General features: G+C 38.5%; 1 protein-coding gene across 1 annotated transcript in view; it reads left to right on the top strand.

The window, feature by feature from the left end:
- Window positions 1-18,739, top strand: part of LOC129000972 (uncharacterized) — a 59,174-nt gene that overhangs the window by 22,465 nt on the left and 17,970 nt on the right. Inside the window, exon 2 of the mRNA XM_054428084.1 lies at window positions 10,355-10,534. Coding sequence (XP_054284059.1) covers window positions 10,355-10,534 — 180 coding nt within the window. The remainder of the gene's footprint in view (window positions 1-10,354; window positions 10,535-18,739) is intronic.

The raw sequence follows: 18,739 nt of genomic DNA, 5'->3' as shown, positions 1-18,739 counted from the left end.
CTCTCTTGCAGAAGTTACAGAGCGTGAAGTCTGTTGGCGAAGTCTTTGACTTAGCAAAGGAGGTAGCCTAGTTTGCATCGTTTTGCATTAGGTTTTTAGTTTTTTTGACATTAGACTCAAGCGTTACTTCATGAGACCTTAAATCACGAAAGTGGGAGTACAAATCCCTCACAAAATGAGATATTTCACAAAATCTTACTACTTATCTAGCATTATTGAATGAATGCAGGCTATCCCAATGATTTCTCTAACGGTAAAAAAATCCGTGAAGCGAAACCGAAGTCGTAAGGTGAAGGTGAGCTCGGGTCTTCTCTTCCGTTTCCTGTCGTGGGGCGCCGTGGCGGGAAATTCTCACGTCCTTGCCGCCAGATGTTGGGCGGAGGAGTGTGAAAGACTGGTGACAGACTGACTGGGCGGCCTTCCAACGTGGACTGCATGGAAAGAATCGTGGCTATCGTGGCTTGCAGTAGGTGTTCAACGCTGTAAAATGCTCTATTGGCAAGAGTTAGCGGTGATAGTAAATCCAAGGGGTATAAGGATGATAACAAAGTTACACCCCCTTAAATGGGAATATTTATTTCTCTTCTAGCTGTTGAACTTATTAATTCGATTTTTTGAGATTTTGAAGCATTATGATACTTTGTGAAGACATCTTTCTCAGTGCACATCCAACATGTCCTAGACATTTCGCATGCTCTGTCCAAACCTAGGATCATTGTAAAAATCTCCTTAAACAATCTTATAAAAAGTTAGATGCTTTTCGGAGATGTCCAAGAAGCCTAGTTAAAATACCGGTATATAGGGTATTAGATTGTCCAATTTTAAGAGATGGATTTTTTTTTGCTACGCACCGTTTACTTTTTGGCAGAAAATATAGTATCAGAGATTCTAATGTTCTCTATGTAGATTCAGAGATTGAATTTTTAAACCTAATGCAACGACAGTTTTTATGTACCGTATAGGCTGCTATGAACAATCTCACACATGTGTGTCCCCACAGCAATGCCACTGTGAGAAGAGGACCCCACACATTATCACATGTGGCTGGGTGCGGGCGCGGCACACAAAATGTCAACTGTCGATACAAAACAGCCGATCAGCAACTTTTCACTATATTTTTTCTGTTCCAAGTTATTTCTTTTGTTGTTAAATAGACATTTTTTAGTTCCAAAAACTTTTATTGAAACAAAAAATCATTTAAGATGGTCCATCCAGGTTCAAAAATAGGTTTTAACACGTTCCCTACCAGGAGATTCATACCTGTGTGTTTGGGGTCTTTTACCATTTGGTAGTAAACCAGGAGAATTCTTTCTATGTATCTTAAGTCATGTGACAGTCGGTAGTAAAAGTGTAACGTTCCCTACCAGCAAACTCTCTCCCTAGTCCCGAGTATCTCAGATCATGTGACAGCAGGCAGTGGATGTGTTAATTTGTGCAAATCCCCTACTAATTTGTGCCGGTAGTTTTGTCGTTATGTATTGCCACAGAAAAAAAAGTTTAGCCAGTAGAGTAGTAGCCACTATTCTGTGTTAATGCAAGCTTGAAGTTGAAGGAGAGACATAAGACTAGTAACTGTGAAAGGTATTTACATCACAGTGCCATTACAAGCTGTATACATTGTGCGATGAAGGCCGCTATATAGAACTGGAATGACGTTTACAACTACATCTGGCCACAGTCACAACTCTACCAGACCACAACCTTGTGCGGGAGAAATCTACACTGTGTGGTCTCCTTGACTTTTGGTAATCACAGTTATTCAGTGCTTGCACAGTCAAAAATATAGACCCACCGGTCCACCTGTTGGTTTGTATGTCAAATCGGTCAAGTTAGGTTCTTTAGTGTACTAGGTAATGATTTTAAAAATGTGTTTCCGCAAAAATACTCAAAGATATTTCAGCAAATGGTTATTGTCTATGCTGTTCATTCTTATCTTTGCTATTGACTTAACTTGTTGGCTGTTTTCAGGTGTCCTTTCCACTTTGTAAACTCTTTGTTAATTTGCAGTAACCACAAAAAATTTACTTGTATGGCTCGTTCCATACCATTTGTGTTAATCACAAATTCCCATCCTCTGTTAGGAGGTACTCAATGTAAAAATCGGACAATATGTACCGAATCGTCATGACGAGTCTTTTAAGTCGAAATCCCATCGAGTGAACAGAAGAGTCAGTATAATTAGGTCAAAAATATTCGCTGTTGCCCTTCAAAAAAAGTCTTCGATCAACCTTGTGAAATCAGCTCGTTCTATTATTTTCTCTCTTTATGTATACCGCATAGTACTTATGGTAAATGTTAAATGCACATACTGTATCCGCAACTGTCCAATCAAACAACGAACCTACAGCAGAAAGGTCACCAGCCGGTCCTATCTCAGGTAGTGTATTACGGAGAGTGATTCAGCACTTTGCTGACGAAATCTTTCATTCATGAACACGGAAGGAACACCCACAATTCCAGAAATGTTTGATTTTCACCGATCCTTGTATTTGATCTGTCGCACGTACTTATTTAAGCAGATTGAAGGTAATTTGAATATTCTCACAATTGTTTAGTTTCAAATATTAAAAAAAATCAAGATTTCTGAAGAATAGTTAATTGTGTAATGGGAAACAATACTAACATTGTGGTACTTGCAGCAACCTTTTTCTTTTTGAGTAGTCGGATTCTTATAGCACTCACCTTCGATCTGTAGGTTGTTTGTTCGATCCCGAGTGTGATCGAAACTCGCTCCTGATGTCATTTATCATTGGCCTATTAATAATACATTATATACAAAAAAGGTTGACGATTTGATTCACTGTTCGACAACAGTTTAAGCTCAAATAGTGCTAGATTGGATGAGAATTTACCCTCTTTCTCTGGGACCAAAAACGAAATTATCTCCGATATGGAATTTACTTGAGGCACCATGTGCTTGTGGACAGATGCAGTTGTAGGTGGGGCCGGAGTAATGGATGCATTTGAAAGTTAGGTCAGCCATACACGGTATCGATAGTTGTATCGCGACCACGCCCACCTCGACTCGATTTTATCGCATCATTGTTGTGGTGCAGCAATGGTAGTTTACAACGGGAAAATGTAAACAATGGTAAGAGACTCAAAATGATCATGATCAAAATTAATCATTGGGAGAGCAGCGTGAAAATGAACCATTTGATTTGTTTGTGAACTTGTGGTTTACTAAGGTGTAGTATTGAGCATTGAAGATCTAATATGATTATTGACTTGTGTACTGTAAACTTGTAACGCTATTGCTGACCACTAATCATAACGTGAAAGATTTCATAAAACTTTATACTGTAAGAAACCTACTTCGCAAGGAGATCCAGAAGAAATAAAATTAGAAAAATCCTTGGGTGAAATGTTAACAACATTTCAAATAAAATTGTTGAAATTGAAAAACGGTGTCACTTATTTACTTCTGTTTGGAAATGTGAACAAAGTAAAAAATAGCATCCTCATGATTAAATTTTGAAACTTATGAAATCATCTCTGGGTATTTGCAATCGTTGTGTAGAATATTATGGGTCACAATGAGGAGTAGCTTTACATATTGGAATAACGTACTAATTTGGATCCACGTGGATGAACAATATGATTAACGTATTTTCGAGTTTGTTTCAAGATTTATAAGTTCGTCCTGAAAAGTTTTGGTGATACATAACATTATTTTTCCAGGGTCATGGTAAATACCGTGGCAACAAAGAGGTAATGAATGCCCAGTTGTGATTACGCCATATCAAAATGTCCGGGGTCAAAGAACCTCGTTTGGCAGAGGTCTTCTACAAACGGTACCCGCGTTCTTTTGTGGTTTGTCCGTCTCTGGGTTCGTTTGTTGTTTGACGTTCGGCAACATCACGACAAACAGATTCCGTTTTGATTGTCCGGCTCAGCATTCCATCATCTCCCACGGTGAGGTTATCCTGTCAAGTATTTCACTGCGGTTTTTGCTTTCACGTGAAGGAATTTAAGTTTGTAGTTGTGCTTGTGTCGATTTAAATCCATGATAGATTGGCTATCTCTTTATTTTAAGTTTTGTAATTGTTTGCTTTTGTATTCCATAAAGATTTGTCATCTTGCAATCAAACACACAGCTGGAAACAGCTGATCCTCGCGATTTCCAACCCTTACAGCTGATAGTTGTTGGAAGGGTGCAAGCTGCCGGAAGTCCTGCGGTTCCCGGACGTGTTTGGGTTTCGTGATACAGTAGTTGCATTTCCGTTTCCTATTGATGACAATTACCCTTTTCACGGTTCTGCAGTTTGATTGGCAGCGCTGCTTCGATCTCTGTCATTTGATTCCACTGTAGCGCAATTGAGGGTCTTCAACATTTGAAGTGTTTCGGAAAGTACCTTTGTCTCAGTTTTGTTGTTTTTGAACTTAAATACAAGTTCTTAATTGTGGCAACATGAAGTACAGCACTGACTTCATAGCCTATATCGGAAAGTAGACAAAAGACCGAAGTTTAATATTTTTTAAAGTTGGTACTGTAATTTGGCTCTGATTCAAAACATTTCAAAACTCAACAGAATAAACTTAAGCGCCTTCCGTAAAAAATCGTGCTTTCTTCGTTGTCCTGCTATAAATCAAATAAGTTATAAGTTTATCCAGCATTGCCTCCAGGATTGATTTATGGCAAATAAAATAGGTTTACATTCCTTACGTAATCTCCTATCCGAGACTGCAATAGGATTGACGACGTGACGTAAGGTCTGTAAACCTATTTTATTTGAAATTATTCCAGAGGTTGATCGATTTTTAGTCGGTGAAATAACAGTTTCATGTTAATAAACTTTCCTTTTTACGATTTCTCCAATAATACATGTATGTTTTAACAATCTCTAAACGTCTACTGCACGCCTATACAAATACCTGAACGTCCCAGGGCAGTGTTTCCAAGAGCGAGTGGGATTGGTTTAATTACAGTACATCTGAGCAGAATGCAGAATATTATCACTCCATGTCCTTGGCAGGCCGTGCGGTCACGTGGTATTCCAGTCAGCTGGAGAATGCAAAAGAACAGCTGATTATTGACAAGCAACTACCTTAGCGGTTGGTCTGCTGGTTATTTTATTGCCACTCTGCAAAACAAACGATAGAGGTATAAAATGGGTTCAGCGTTTTGAAGATTATTTCAATGCTCTTAACTAAAAAAAATGATCAGATAGAAAAAAAATGATCAGAGAAAATATCTACCAAAACACAAGAGAAGTAGCAAAATCAGTAGCGATGCTGTAATACTGATAAAACATTCGCATTGTACAGTACTTCATTTGGTCTTAGCGTTATCATTCCGGCTGCGGAGTACGCTGCACCAGTATGGAATGCATCGTCGTCACATGCAAAAAAAGGTTGACATTGCAGTCAACGACATGGCTCGGATTGTAACTGGGTGTTTGAAACCAACCCCAGTACACAAACTCTATCCTATCATAGGGATCGCCCCTCCATCAATCCGACGTGATGTCGCTGCCGACGCAGAAAGGACTAAGCAAGAGACAGACCCTCGTCACCCATTACACGGCCACCAACCTTCAGAGCGACGGCTTCGTTCCAGGAAGAGAATTTTATCACGGACACGAGTCCTGGATGGATCACTCTCAAGCAATCGGGTGGCAAGGTGGGAGGCCACGTTGACTAATCCTCCCATACCAGCCAGGGAGGAATTGGCTCCTGGTGGAGGCCTTCATTACACGGTGTGGAAGACCCTAAATCGAATTGGGGTTCAGGTACCAAAATGCAAGACAAACATGCAGAAATGGGGTCTCTTACCAGAGGAAGAAAACATCTCGTGCGCGTGTGGTGCTGTTCAGGATCCTGGCCATCTGCTGATCTGCCCACGCCTAGACCAGTCTTGCACATTAGATGATCCTCAGAAGCTAGAAGTACAATATTGTGACATGAGATTCCAAAGGCAGAAACCGACTTTTTTACATTTCCAAAGAGTTAACGACTTGTTAACTCCTCAACCCCCTGGTAGAGAGGGCAAGGCCACACTATATAGTGTGGCCTTGAGAGTCCCCCTAAAGCCCTATACCCTATTCACTGACAGGCACCGCAGTTCTTCATTCATCCGCCAGTTCGCCACAGCGCTAGTATCTGGTATCAAGCCTATCATATGTCTCGACGGTGGTCGACCGCTAAGTAATGTCATTAGGGTCCGGTCTCCGCCCCACCGCTCCTTCCCGCATTTTAACTAAGGCTGATTTATCTGCTATTGTTTCATTTGCCTTTGTTACCGAGTCCGGCATCAGGTTAATTGATTTTCCGGTTCGATCGTTTAAAGGAATTTGACATACGTTTATTACGATTTGTAGGTTTTTGTGTTCTTGGTGAATTGCTAAGGGGGTTGAAGATGAAATGTGCTAAAATTTACTTTAATTTTTCGGGGTTTTAAGTTAAGTTGAAAATATTTTGTATCTTGGTTTACCAAGTATTCCGAGATGCGCTGTACAGTACTCAACGTCATAATCATCCAACAAGATCGTTGTTCGTTGGTTTTCATATTTTTCAGTTTTTAAGCGTTGTTGTTTGATGACAAACGAGCTTATTCATTTGCAGACACATGGTATCTGGACCCCTTTAAAAAGTCATTAGTGGAATTTGCAAAAAGTATGTAGTAGTTATTAAACTTAATACTTTTTCTATGGATTTTCCATACTTTATTTATATCCCAAAGGTCGCCACTGATTTACCTATCTGTTTACTGACCTTTGATTAACGCCCAGGTCAGAGTATGGTGACTGCAAATTTATGTTGAAAAAATATAAATTTAACTAGTTCTGAGTAGGTTATTAATCAGTGTTAGAGCTTGTGACATTTTATGTGAAATAATTGCGCCATTGCGCCAAACTTCAAATGGTTGTGGATATGCCAGAAAATGTTACAATAACTCTCGCGCCAAAGTCATGCTAGCACTGCTGTCGGTCTATATTTAATCCTATTTGTCTATGTAAAGATGCAACAACTCACCTGTACCATAGACATTAATTCTTTTTGTCTGTGCCTGTACGAAGCAATACACGCGAGTTTTTTTAATACACCTGTATATTCGACGGGCTCGTATACTCAGTAGTCGGTTGTTGCGTCCGTCCTTGGACACAAACCCATCACTCAGACGGGACGTAGGATGAAGACCTCGTTTAGATTATCTCTGGTGAAGTATCGTTTGTCATCTGGACAGGTCCATTAATAAATTGGCCAATAACAACAAAGCTGCAGTAGATCTGATCTCTGTAATTGCTATGTACACTTTGATGGTGTTTATTTGATTAATGTTAATGGTGTAGTATTTTGATTGATTGTGGTTTATGTTGCTGAGGTTTCTAGTTTGGATGTTTTGTTGGGATGGGATGTGTGAATGTTTCTGGTTTGTAAATGTGAGTTAGTCGTAGCTACTCTGACAAAATATTGAATCACTCGCAGCAGAATAGTTATAATATGTCCAGGATGGTGCTTATGATAATTTTTTAGATCAATGATATCCGAATGTACAGCTAAAAAGGCATTTTCATAGATCAAGATAATGTAAATGCTCTTAGGAAAATTACTTTGTCTAATTTGCCTAAAGAGGCAGTACTGTACTAGACTGTCAGACGTTGCTACAAGAGTTTTAATTTTAATAACCACGAACTAATCTGTGGGTTGAACTGTAATTTTTCTTCAAAACATTTAAAAACTCCATAAGTCCCTATTATGATCAATGTTTCAATACATTCCAAATCTAAATGCTGCTATATTGTGTTTTCCTGGATCCAAAGAAGAGATGACCAGGATCCTTCTTCCTGATATGAACTATTTCTACTCGTGTGAGAGAGAGTAAGGCATGGTGAACTATTTACCCCGTACCTGTCACACTACTTCTAGACTATCACTGACAGTAAATGATAGTCACGACACCTCACTTTCTATACTGCCCTGCCACACTTCAGTTTCTTCTGTTGCTCTAGTTCAAACTAAAGCGGGGAAGAACGGACACGTGTGTCATATAAACTCAGTAAAATAACATATTCCCATTAATAATTGAATGATACCATTGATTATCTGTTGATATATCGTTAAAGTATGTGCATCGTTAATGTTAATACCTGCAGCACTGGTACGGTCACGAAGAAGGAGAACTCTATCTCTGCGACACAGTATCTGATTTTAATTTTCATCATTCAAGTTGGTGGTAGTTTTATATGACTGTAATTTCAGCCTAATGAAATATTACCTTATACAAGTCAGCAGGGAGCATGAAATCGACATGCTGTGTATCGATTTCAGTATTTTTGTGCTATTCTAAGTACCCCAGAATACACTAATTGGAAGCATTCGTCGTAGAAAGATTAACTCATTACTCAAACAAAGTACTAAATAATTTGTACCTTATGTTGCGTTTAGATTTGTTTGATTCTGTATTTTGCTTTGTATTGGACTTTCTGCATCGTGCACTGTAAACGAGATCTGTTTTTCGAAAGTAAAAGTTTCATCGTGTTATATGCAAACACAAAAAAGTGTGTTTTAGTACCTACCGACTTTACTATTTATCGATGGTGTAACAGCAAATAATATTTTTTTCGTAGTGGCATTGATACTTTATCTTTAACCCAATAGTAATTTTAAATCAAATATTATTCCTGTTTATAGTAGTTACACAATGTAAGACGTTACTCGGAGAACACCAACTACACACTTCTGTATATATAATTGAACATTAACGGACCTAAGAGTAAACCTTGTGGCAGTCCCATTCACGTCTTGATCACTCCACAATGGTCTACTTGACGTGATCGCCGCAGCCCGCGACTGGCACCGGCAACCGTCTCAACCGTCAATATCAATTTAGCAGAGTTGGTTTTGTCAACTCGACAGTTGGAAGTGTTTCATTAAATTCTCCAAAGTTTTGGGACAAGTTTGTGTCTAAAGTCATCACATAACTCCTCGCCGTTCTCCTGTCCTCCTACATGCACACTCAAGGTTGGCAGGAACATTCTATTGAAATACTGCTTATGTTTAGACAGTCCCTTCTATACGAGAGATTTTGTATGTTTGTTACTCGTTTCCTGTTTCAACTTAGTTTGGGATTGGCTCAAATGCTCACCGTCAAATGTTTTGTGGAAATATTACCTACTAGGTAGGAAGGTAGGAATATCGATTGATATTGATATTGATATTGATATTGAAGAGATTGCGTCGTTTTAACGAGAAGCGTATTTGAGTGGTAGTTGTAGTAAATATCTATCACCACAGGCTGCAGTACTGATTCCTATTACATAACTTTAAAGTTTATATCAAAATCAATATTTTTGTCATATTTGTCTTTAAGACGAAAAAATATTCATGAAAATCAAAATTTAAAGTGCGAACAAACAAATATCCTTGGCTCTTAAAACTTTGGTTTTGTATGTATATGAAGAAGTGCTTTGGTCCGTTGTGTTTTTGGAAGAGGATCTTTTTTATTAACGCACGTTTTTTTTATTTGTCTCAATGGAATAACCAAATGAAATACTCAGACCGACGTCGGGTCGGGGATAAAGCCAAAGAAAGTGTTATCGTAGGTCTTCGATGTTCGTTTATAGGTCTTTGACCAAAGACGCGTAAACAAACTATGTAAACCTGCCAGACGGCGGCCTCTTATCTGTCGACCATGTAAACATTCTCACAGGTGCTTCACACCACTCGCTGTGTTTGGGATTCATTTGGAGGCTGGTTTAGTTTTTGCTCCTCAAAGGGTTATTGGATATGTTATAAACGAGTAAACATTACGAGGCTGTAGAATTTCCCATAACACTCTGATGATCTATTTGTGAGATGTATTTTATATACTTATGATATTTCAAGAAACTGTATGTCCTGAATTGAAAAGGCAGTTGTGTTCACAGATAATTGAATGTTTATTTAATTATCGCAAGTTAGCTGTTTCAAACTATTTCATCGTACTTTTCTGGTTATATTTAGAATCCAACAACGATAAAAAAACATTGTTAAAGCATTTCAACTTTCAAAGTACTGTATGTTAAATTATTTTGGCTACAAAAACGTCTACTTGGTTTATTTAATGCATTTCCAATTTGTAGGGCCTATGTCACTCACTACCAACAGGACGAATAAAACACCAGAACATCATGATCTGAACATACGTAGTTAATAACCCAGATCTGATTTTAACTGGAATATTGCTTCCGAGGGAAAATTGCAGTTAAAAAATGAGTACTTGTTGAGAATATAAATTTTTCATGTTTTTTAAGGGAACGTGTGTGAGTTTTTCCTCTTTATTCCACCTTAAGAGAATTTGATCTTCCAAGAGCAGAGTTTCTTCAATGCGCCCGCCCCTTTAGCCTTGTCTGACCGTCACCCCGTGTTGCAGGTGGCTGCGGAGGCATGAGGGGTTGCCTGAAGTGCGACACCCGCAACTCCAGCGACGTCAAGTGCCTCAAGTGCCGCCAGATGATCATCCTGGGGACGAGGGAGTGCGTAGAGTCTTGTCCCCCGGGCTACTCGCAGGAGTGGAGCACGCTGGTCGACTACATGGGCCGAGTCTGTAGAGGTATAACTAAAGTGCTCAATGCAATTAAATGTAGTGCTACTCATTCAAGAAGCTCTAATTTCATTTCCTATGTGGTCAAGGTTTCATGGATTACTGTAGAATTTTAATACATGCTTATATTATAGCTCCAATAAGGATTATGTTAAACCAAGTAGTTGTGTTAACCGCCAAACATAGTAGGAGGTGAAGGTGATATTATTATTCATAATCAGTGTTAGTCAAACTGAATCCCCTTAGAATTTCATCTTGCACATCTATCTATCTATCTATACTATTATAAAAAAGAGGTGGTTGCTGTATGTATGGGAAAAGTAAACGCGAAAAATACTGGTCGGATTGGGCTGAAATTTGGCATGATGATAGCTCACATTCCCGATTAACATATAGGCATATTCTTATTTCAAAAATCCTTTCGGGCTCCGCCCCAGTGGCTCTGGAGTGTCCCATCCCATGTTAACCTTATGAGAAATGAAATTATTGAATCTTAACAGCTGTTTCAATTAAACAAGTTGGTTCTGTTCTGTGATGTTCAATAGCATTAAAGTTACAAGGATTACCAACAGGGTGCAGCACTAGCACTATTATTTCTTTTACATTTATGACAACAGCTAATTTGCAACCAAAAGGTGAGTGAGCGTAGCGAACGAACTTCAACCTGGAGGCGAGTGAGCGTAGCGAACGAGCTAACCTGAATGCAAGTGAGCGTAGCGAACGAGCTAACCTGAAGGAAAGTGAGCGCAGCGAACGAGCTCCAACCTAAAGGTGAGTGAGCGTAGCGAACGAACTTCAACCTGGAGGCGAGTTAGCGTAGCGAACGAGCCCCAACCTAAAGGTGAGTGAGCGTAGCGAACGAGCTCCAACCTAAAGGTGAGTGAGCGTAGCGAACGAGCTCCAACCTAAAGGTGAGTGAGCGTAGCGAACAAACTTCAACCAGGACGTGATTGAGCCATGCGAACGAGATAATCTTGAAAATTAAGAAGTTAAACGGGGCAAAGCCCGCGGGTTACAGCTAGTTAGTTTATAGATTAAATCTCTAATTTTAGCTGCTGTCACATTCCGAAATTGCAAATCGTCGTTTTAACGTTACTGTATGGAACTTTTGATACGCATTGCTTTACAAATTTGTGTACAAAAACATTGTATCAATGGTATTTTAAGTTGCGGTTAAGTTAAGCGGTTAGTTACTGGGACTGAGGTTTTAACTTTTAGCTATATAATTTACCAAAATCAGGTTTATAACAAATCGCAAAACTGTTACCAGCCATAAACGGATGGTATCCAGAACACACACGTTATTGGAAGCTTTGTAACTAGTTTCTAAGACTAAAATGTCAATTCTTTCAATATTTTCAAATTTTTAATTTAGTACGTAATGGATATGAAATAGTACAAATACAAAAGTTGTAATGAGTCCATCTCTAGAAATTCAGCACAAGAACTCCGCCGAGATGACAGGCATTGTAAGAACTGAGTTATTTTCGTAATGACATGTTTTGTGGAAACAAACAGACACTCACATTCGTATGTTGAGGCGATTATCTAGTCAGAGGTCAACGGAGGGAAATGGCACAGAGATTCGGATGTGCTTTCTTTGGCAACACGCAGTCGAAGAAGAACGTGAGAAAAAAGTTTGGAAAGGAAATAATGAGGACGAAGTAGTGCGTAATGTGAGGATTTCCAACGATTCCAATGCTGAAGGGGTTTGTTATTACTGGAAAATCTCTTCTGCAATATAATTACAGGGACATAGAATGTGAGAAATTTCTCTCCAAATGACTTAATTTAAATTAAACGTGTCGTGTTTCATCAAAGTGGTTTGGTTGTCTTAGCCTGAGGCTTGTCTACCTGCTCAAATTTTTGTTTTGTGATTTTTGTTCAAATTTTATAATCTACCTTAACTTACCGATAAATATTTTAGTTGTTCGTGCGGATTTGTGAAATTGTGAAAGTTGACGCTGTGTACCATCTCCGTGGCCACTGTAATCGGTAATTTGTCTTCTTATAGGTTTCGTACATTTTGTCATGACATGAATGAATTTATATTCAAACTTCCAACCGCTATTTCAATAGTGAATTGAGCAAACCAGCGTCGTATTTCTAACTGACAAATAACCACCAACCTACAGCGCATGGATTTATGAAAAATTCCTCGGTTTATCCAGAGATCATTTGTCATTTCAAACTACTATATTTCTGACAAGTTTACACTTTATCACGTCATGTCAAAACTTGTCACAGTATCAGCAGTTAATTGAGAGAAAGTATTTGCTGATTAGCCACTTAACGTAACGAGTGAGGGTATAAAACGTCTATTATCTGGAGTCAAGAGCCTGCTGGACCATAAACAGCTGATTTAACGCAGTGACGTCACAGCAGTTAGCAATCAGCTGTTCTGGGTTCAGAGGCCAGCTGATTAAAGGAATGCTCCGATTACTTCCCGGCAAATCAAGATGCTCTAGATTGAGGTTATGCGGCTGCTTTAATTAAACGTTATATCATCGGTGTTATTGGCCATTTGGATGGGTTGGTTACGTTTAGTTCATTGGATTTATCAAATCGAAAGTGATACATTCGGTTTTATTACAGGAATGTCTGAGTTTAGGAACAATTATTTTTTGATGGTTTGTTATAAATCGTATTTTAGCCTTTGGATTGCATTTGCAGGGGTTTAGAATTGTGCACGTATCTGTACTGAATGTATTTATGAGTATTCTCAATTGTTCAATAAACTGACGATAGAATCGATACTATGCAGACCATTCCTCCATTACATACAACCCACAGCACGTTTTTGCGTAACCATCTATCGAATAATTATCACAATGAGTTTTTCGTAGTTTGGTTCGTTGTACACATTGAAAGTTATGAGGGCGTGCATTGGGGGAGGTGTGTTTTTTCTCGTCACAGTTGGCAGCCCTAATGCAATATTCATGTCGCAGGTGGCACCACTGCATCACAGGCGTGTGCTATATCCCTTTGTATTAAGCCGTCAAGGGTTGGCAACACTTGATATGTATCACGTCGCGTGGATTAACCCTCCATTGTTGACATGAATGTAAAGAGGGGTCGCGGTCGCGGTTGATACAGCAATTGGTTTCATTTTGGAACTTTGTATGTCATTATGAACTTGTTATTTTGATATTAGTTGCACAGTTCGAACTATTTTCAGTTAAATTAATCAGGTGTTGGAGATCAAGATAACTTCGATACTTTTGTTGAATCTCTTCAATACATCAATGTTGATTTTGTTGTTTGTGTGCAATTGTCTGTAATTCATCAATACTGTACTAATCGTTGATAACATCCCCTCAAATGCAATTGTCTAGACACTAGTCATTTTCGTCTTCATTACAGGGTTGAGCTTGACAAATATTTTTTTGTATGGTTAGAGTAGGAAGTGTTGATGCCTTTGATACGATGTTTACAACAGCTTTGTGTGGTGTTTACACCGTGGCTATACTTGTAATTGTTTAGCAAACGTAGCGGTAGACCATATCGCTGTAAAAACGTTAGCGTTGGAGTAGTAGGCTGTTTTTATTTTACTGATGACAAGAGAATAGGGGTGGGGTTAACGACCAAAAGAAGCTTCTGAAGTGTCAGAATCCCCATCAGTATGAAATATGATTCCCCCACATTGAAGCAACTGAAAGCAACCTAAAGGGAGTTTAAGGTTCCTTTCTTTTCTTCGGATAATGCATGTAAATGTATTATTAACTAAACTAATCATGATTAAATACCGCATCAGCATTTTTACACTGCAGTTTCAGCCAAGGGCTATGCAATTATATTGAGAAGGAAAATGGAGGAGCGATTATCGAATCCCTCGCGATAATATTTAAATTTAATATAAATTTGTAAAGCTATAATATATGAACACAAAATTATTCTTATGCTCTCTAGCTATTAGCTGCTAATTGTTCAATCTGGATTTTAAATGAGTGGCTTTACAAAATTGTAAATCCAAATAATGTTAACTACATTATTTAATTGAGTTTAGTCATTTAATCATGAACGATTCGTACCACTTGAATTCTTTTCCACTACCTACTAATTTTAGCCCAATCGTTCACTCTGTTGTATGACAGTTATATTCAAAGACGATTACAGAAGTATCTTTCAATGTAAAGTATTCAAAACTCTAGTGCTTTGCTCTCTTCCATTAGTCGGTGTCTCTAATCTCCATGAATTTCTCCCTCTCTCTTTCTTACATCTGATGATGGTCGTGATAACCCAACTCATCATTATACTTCATTCCCTAAGTGATCTGAGTACAAATTGTTTCAACATTTACTTTATGATAATTCCCCAATAAGTCGAGTAAAGGAATTTATTTCCGATGCACTTATAGTCTTCCGTACATTCAGTATTGCAGTCTTTCATAAATAAATGTTAGATTTTAAAATTCTATTCGTACTGATATTTTCAAAAACCTCTGCAAAAATTAATACCCTTTCAACACACATTTAATTTCCTCAACGGAAATATTTTTGTAAGGATGACGTTAGATTGTTTAATATTCCACCACTGGACAGAGACAGGTTGCAAAACCTGTGGCAGGAAGGGGAAGTAGAGTTTAGCGACAGAGGGGGTCCTCCCCCACAGCGCAGGATGCTAGGGGAGGGGGTCCCTTTAAACACAATATTGTAATTGATGGCTCTTTGTAAACAACTGTATGCCTCGGGGGTGGACTTTGTTATGTTTTAGTCAAATGCACTTGGGTGAAATTAATGTGACCGCATGTGTACCAACTGGTCGAATGTAGTAGCAATGAGCTAGCTCTGTTGGCGAAATTATAGACCGGGTAAAATCAATGGGATCAAACTTTGTATTGGCAATAGATATTCGTTTTTGTCTAATTAGTACAAAAAAGTATCTAAGATTGTGTCTGGTAGAACAGTATTGGAAGTTAACGTTATTTTGTTTAGCATTATATAAAAATATAACGACAACGTTGATATGGAAAATTTGTCCTCACTGTCGTAGGTTTTGCCTAAGATGCTCTTAAATTCATTTAAGTAGGCCTACAGATGCGTTTGGGCTCCTTAAAAACACTCTTTCGTTTTATACTTTTAAGAGTGTCCCAAAAGAATACTTGTATACATCAAAACTATTATAAAATATACACAGTGAAAATTAAAGTTTTTGCTACATTTTGTGAACAAATAGCAAACGCTAATGCTTTATACATAACATGTAAAATAAAATAAAGTTTATCATCAAACCAATTACTGTGATTGTTAATTGGACACATCGCCCTATCACCAGTTAAGATATAATCTCGGCATCTGAATAATCGTTATTACCAGACATTCCAGTTGAGCAACGCTAATAATGAATATATTCCTTCAGTACTACAGTAATTAGTTATACGTTGCATTTCCTAGTTGAAACAGGCTTGTTTCCAAGTTTCCATTCATAACGTTTTTCCCTCCAAAAGTTTTTTTTTTTTTTTAAGGTGGGCTGAACAAATTATTTGAATCAAATAGAAACTCTAATTCTCTGTCCTGTCCTAACTTGCATTAACAGCAAGAGGGAAGTCTTAAGGGGAGATACTAAGTTTTGGAATGTTGCTGGAAGGTCCTATTAAACATAGATACTTAATTCATCATCCTTCTTATACATGAGTTAAATCTAATTTTGAAGGTTAGTTCTGCCCGGTTAATATGGCAAATTATAGTTTTTTGTTTACTGTTTACTGAGCCATCTGGAAAACCATTTCAACCAAACAAAAATAGTAAATTGTAAACAAACGCTTGTTCTCTAACATCACAACTTAAGAGGAATCCTCCCTAAAATGTACACATTAAGTCGACATCACCGCACTCAACATGATTCGACTTGATACATGAATAAATCAGTTTTTACTACAGTATAGTACTGTATAGCTTAAAAGATTGAAAGGTCTACTTGCACTATTCTAAATGGTAACTTCGAATAGAAGCGATTCAACACCAAGTCTCAACAAATCAGGTGTAGTCACCGTACATCTACACATTCCTGTAGGAAGTGTGAGTGAGAAGGTGTGAAGGCCGGTCAGAGTAAGATGACAATGAAGTGAATCCATCATACAGTAATTCTTAGTCTGCTCTGAGACAGGGAAATTTTTTATTGCGATTCCGCTGTGGTAAAAAAGAAAATTTTAGTTTTTAAGGATTCTATATAAGAATCAGATGTTACCATGTGACGAAACAGCTGTAATTGTTTATTTAGAGTTATGAATGTGAAACATGCTGACCCATCACTGACGATAATTAAGTTTTTCCTACAGTCACCCGACAAAGTTGGCTTCCTTGTACTGTTTATAGTACAGAAAGCTGCTAATTGCTGCATATTTATACTTTGTCGTACGGTTTATACTTTGGCGCACATCAGGATTCCAACGAAACAACACAAAACAGTGTGGTTCTATTACAAAATCATACGGAACTATATTCTCAAGTCGCGGAGCACATTTCTTGCCGAGGAAAAAATAGCGGAGTGATACGGACCGGGTACTACTTTCTCTAGGGCACCTATTTGTGTTGCCAGCTGAACCTAAAAACGTGTTGTATAGTGTTTGAATGACTAATTATTTATATGCTTTATAGTGACTGTAGGAAAAATATAATGTGTAACACGAGTGCAAAAGGCCTTTGCTGCACTCGAGATCGTTCGTAAACATTGCTCTCGTGTGCAGCAAAGTGCCACTTTGCCCACTAGTTACACAAATAACTATTACGTCTTACGGTTGTTCTATTCAGATTAATGATTAGGGGTGGTTGTCAATGTTTTCAGATAGATATTGAAATGAAAATCTCAATATGTGGATTCCCACTCAAGGGCTGCACACAAAGTACTTCAGTTGTTTGACCAAATACAAATTTAAAATGTAGAATTGTTCAATATTGCTATAAAATGACATTTGTATGGTTATCAACGAGATTTATTGTAAAACTATTGTTAAGAGTTCAATTTCACGTATACCGACTATATACCTTATTACCTTATTACCTCCTCCTTGGCTTGATACCAGCATAAGCTGGATAGGCTGCGTCAATATTTACAAAAACTATTTACAGTATATACAGACTTTCGTATGGTCATTAGACCAAAAGAACTTAAAAAACTTTATGGCGGTAGATTTAGAGTCCTGTAAGGTTGTCCTCAAAGAATTCCTTGAGTGAGTAATACGGCCTAGCTTTTAGCCAACACTTTAACCTTGCTTGAAACTGATTGTGGTTTAAATCCCTTACTGCAACCGGCAACTTATTGGTCAGTCTGAGGGCCATGACAGGGAAAGCGTCTTTTGTCCTGCTGAGCCTACAATAGGGTACGTCAATGTGATTTTTGCGTCTGGTGTTATGCGCATGCACCTGCTGTCTGGTGGTAAAGGTATTTACATTGGAGTGTACGTAGCTGACACATTGAAGGATGTAGTTACTATGAATGGTGAGTATGCCCAAGTCAGCGAATATAGGCTTGCAGTGCTCCTGTCGCCCGCTGCCAGTCATAATTCTCAGAGCTTTCTTCTGCTGCTTTAGGATTCTGGAGACATTAGCTGCATGACCCCATAGCTGGAGACCGTAAGTAACGTGGCTGTGGAATAAAGCGTGGTAGACCACAACTAGGTAAGCTTTATCAACTAGTCTCGTTAACTTCCTGAGAAGATGTGTTACTCTCGACAACCTCTTAGCCACGTTATCCACATGGTCTTTCCAACTCAGCTTTGGGTCAATCGTAAAGCCTAGCAGATTTACCTTGACAACGTCCTGAGCCAAGTTTGAATTAAGTGAGCACAGGATTTTTTGTGTCTTGTCTTGGTTTAGTTTTAATTTGTTTGTCTCAAACCAGTCCTTTGCTGCCCTAAACATCACTTCAGCTCTTTCTGAGGCAGTTCCTGGATTGTTACCAACAGAAATTAGGGTAGTGTCATCAGCAAACCTGAGTGCATTGCCACTTAGCTCAAGATCGTTTATGGCTATCAGAAAGAGGACAGGGCCCACAACCGATCCCTGAGGCACCCCGTGAGGAACATTGAGAGCTCGGGACTTAGCTCCAGCTATCGAGACGACCTGCTGTCGGTTCTCCAAATATGTCACAAAGGTGTCGTAAACTGCACCACGCACCCCATATTTATTTAATTTGGCAAGCAGAATGTCATGTGAGACGCAATCAAATGCCTTGCTCAAGTCACATAATGTCAAGGCAACAGTGTTGGTATCCTCA

The sequence above is a fragment of the Macrosteles quadrilineatus genome, unplaced genomic scaffold, assembly GCF_028750875.1.
Source record: "Macrosteles quadrilineatus isolate MER2022 unplaced genomic scaffold, UCM_ALF_1.0 Scaffold_8__2_contigs__length_117827958, whole genome shotgun sequence".
NCBI classification, from domain to species: Eukaryota; Metazoa; Arthropoda; class Insecta; order Hemiptera; family Cicadellidae; genus Macrosteles; species Macrosteles quadrilineatus.
Note: the sequence above shows the minus strand (reverse complement) of the source record. Positions and strands in the feature narration are given on the sequence as shown.